The sequence below is a fragment of the Eleutherodactylus coqui genome, chromosome 8, assembly GCF_035609145.1.
Source record: "Eleutherodactylus coqui strain aEleCoq1 chromosome 8, aEleCoq1.hap1, whole genome shotgun sequence".
Classification (NCBI taxonomy): Eukaryota; Metazoa; Chordata; class Amphibia; order Anura; family Eleutherodactylidae; genus Eleutherodactylus; species Eleutherodactylus coqui.
In genome coordinates, this window is record NC_089844.1 from 207,431,594 (window position 1) to 207,433,600 (window position 2,007).

General features: G+C 56.4%; 2 protein-coding genes across 2 annotated transcripts; one reads left to right on the forward strand and one right to left on the reverse strand.

Annotated features, from left to right (window-relative positions):
* Positions 1–244: 244 nt before the first annotated feature.
* On the reverse strand, positions 245–668 carry LOC136577776 (histone H2B 1.1-like). The gene has a single exon (XM_066577699.1). The coding sequence runs from the start codon at positions 650–652 to the stop codon at positions 272–274; it is 381 nt and encodes a 126-aa protein (XP_066433796.1). The 5' UTR covers positions 653–668; the 3' UTR covers positions 245–271.
* A 319-nt stretch (positions 669–987) lies between these two features.
* On the forward strand, positions 988–1,428 carry LOC136577777 (histone H2A type 1-like). Its single transcript, XM_066577700.1, has one exon. It carries the CDS (start codon positions 988–990, stop codon positions 1,378–1,380), a length of 393 nt encoding a protein of 130 aa, XP_066433797.1. The 3' UTR covers positions 1,381–1,428.
* Positions 1,429–2,007: the final 579 nt, after the last annotated feature.

Genomic DNA, 2,007 nt, shown 5'->3' on the forward strand with positions numbered 1-2,007 from the left:
CCCCGACAGAGATACAGTTGTGTAGCGCTGCAGGGAAGATCTCCTCAAATCCAGTACATAGACAGAGAACAACTCCGGTGCACAGAGACAAAGACGAGTTGTTCAACGCAGGGGACTAAGTAACCGAGCCGATGTATACACAACCTTTGTTACAGAGGAGCAAACGATGATGCTCCCTACACAACCGGGAGGTGACAGCTCTGCTGTAGACGGGGTGGGGGCTCTTAGAAGAGCCTTTGGGGTGATCGTGCACGGCGGGCCACGGAACAGATTACTTGGCGCTGGTGTACTTGGTGACGGCCTTGGTGCCCTCGGACACGGCGTGCTTGGCCAGCTCTCCGGGCAGCAGCAGGCGCACGGCGGTCTGAATCTCCCGGGAGGTGATGGTGGAGCGCTTGTTGTAGTGAGCCAGGCGGGAGGCTTCCCCTGCGATGCGCTCGAAGATGTCGTTGACGAAGGAGTTCATGATGCCCATGGCCTTGGAGGAGATGCCGGTGTCGGGGTGGACCTGCTTCAGCACCTTGTACACGTAGATGGCATAGCTCTCCTTCCTGGTCTTCTTACGCTTCTTGCCGTCCTTCTTCTGAGTCTTGGTCACGGCTTTCTTGGAGCCCTTCTTGGGCGCTGGAGCAGACTTGGCGGGATCAGGCATGATAACGTAGAGATACTTTCCTCACTACAGAGAACAGTTTCCCTGCACCTCCCAGCGCTGCGGTATTTATAGCGGGGCCATGCAAATGAGGACCGCCGTCTGCTTGCTGTTCTACTGGAGCAGCAAAACATGTGACCCCTGTGAGCGTCTTAGCCACGCCCAGTGCCGCTCATTGGTTCTTCCTCAAGTCTGGCCTCTATTGGGGGGATTGAAATCTACCCAATTGGAGGAGAGGAGGGCGGAGCAGCAGGTTATAAAAATCAACAGAACTGCGCCTCCTCGTTATCACAACTTTCAAGGTGTTTTATCCTAATTCTGCTTTCAAGTGCTAGAAGATGTCTGGACGCGGCAAACAAGGAGGCAAAGTCCGTGCTAAGGCCAAGACTCGCTCATCCCGGGCAGGGCTGCAGTTCCCTGTCGGCCGTGTACACAGGCTTCTCCGCAAGGGCAACTACGCTCAGAGGGTGGGCGCCGGCGCTCCGGTCTATATGGCAGCAGTGCTAGAGTATCTGACCGCTGAGATCCTGGAATTGGCTGGCAATGCCGCCCGGGACAACAAGAAGACCCGCATCATCCCCCGTCACCTCCAGCTGGCTGTGCGCAACGACGAGGAGCTGAACAAGCTGCTCGGTGGGGTGACCATCGCCCAGGGAGGCGTCCTGCCCAACATCCAGGCCGTGCTGCTGCCCAAGAAGACCGAGAGCAGCAAGACGAGCAAGAGCAAGTGATCGCGCCGATCCCTCCATAGAACCAAAGGCTCTTCTAAGAGCCACCCACATGCTCCTTACAACAGAGCTGCGCCGCTTCTATGCTGTGATACTCGGCGGCCGGTACGCCGGCTGCACCGGGAAACTATAACTGTACAGGATTTTCCACAAGGAGGAAGAGATTGGGGCGGATGCCAATTTGGCCATCCCTGTCACCGGCAGAAGCGCACAATCGTCCTGCTCTAGGTGACCTCATGTCCAGAGGACGGGCGGCTGTAGGACTCGCTCACCAGTCCGTGCGATAACGGGTTAACAGAGTCTTCTGTTAGGTCACGTATATATCGGAACGCTTCAGTTGTGTTTCGGATAGAACACCCAGCTTTCTCAGGGTCCTGCGTGGGCTGTATGCTTACAAAGCGTTACAGCCGCATCATCCAGCCCTCTCAGAGCTCTGCACGGTCGCCCCCTTAGAAGTGCGCTCATCATGTCACTCCACAGCCATGCCCTTTTTGGGCCATAGACTATCACCGCTGCTGACGACCCCACAGGGAGTTGGATTACAGCCTTTCCTTGGAAGAGGTGGGCGGCTCTGAGAAGAGCCTTTGTGGTATGGAGAAAGAGCAGAATTATTAACCTCCGAAGCCGTAG

Coding starts and splice junctions, on each gene's coding strand:
- LOC136577776 (XM_066577699.1), bottom strand. CDS start 652: ATGCCTGATCCCGCCAAGTCTGCTCCAGCGCCCAAGAAGGGCTCCAAG.
- LOC136577777 (XM_066577700.1), top strand. CDS start 988: ATGTCTGGACGCGGCAAACAAGGAGGCAAAGTCCGTGCTAAGGCCAAG.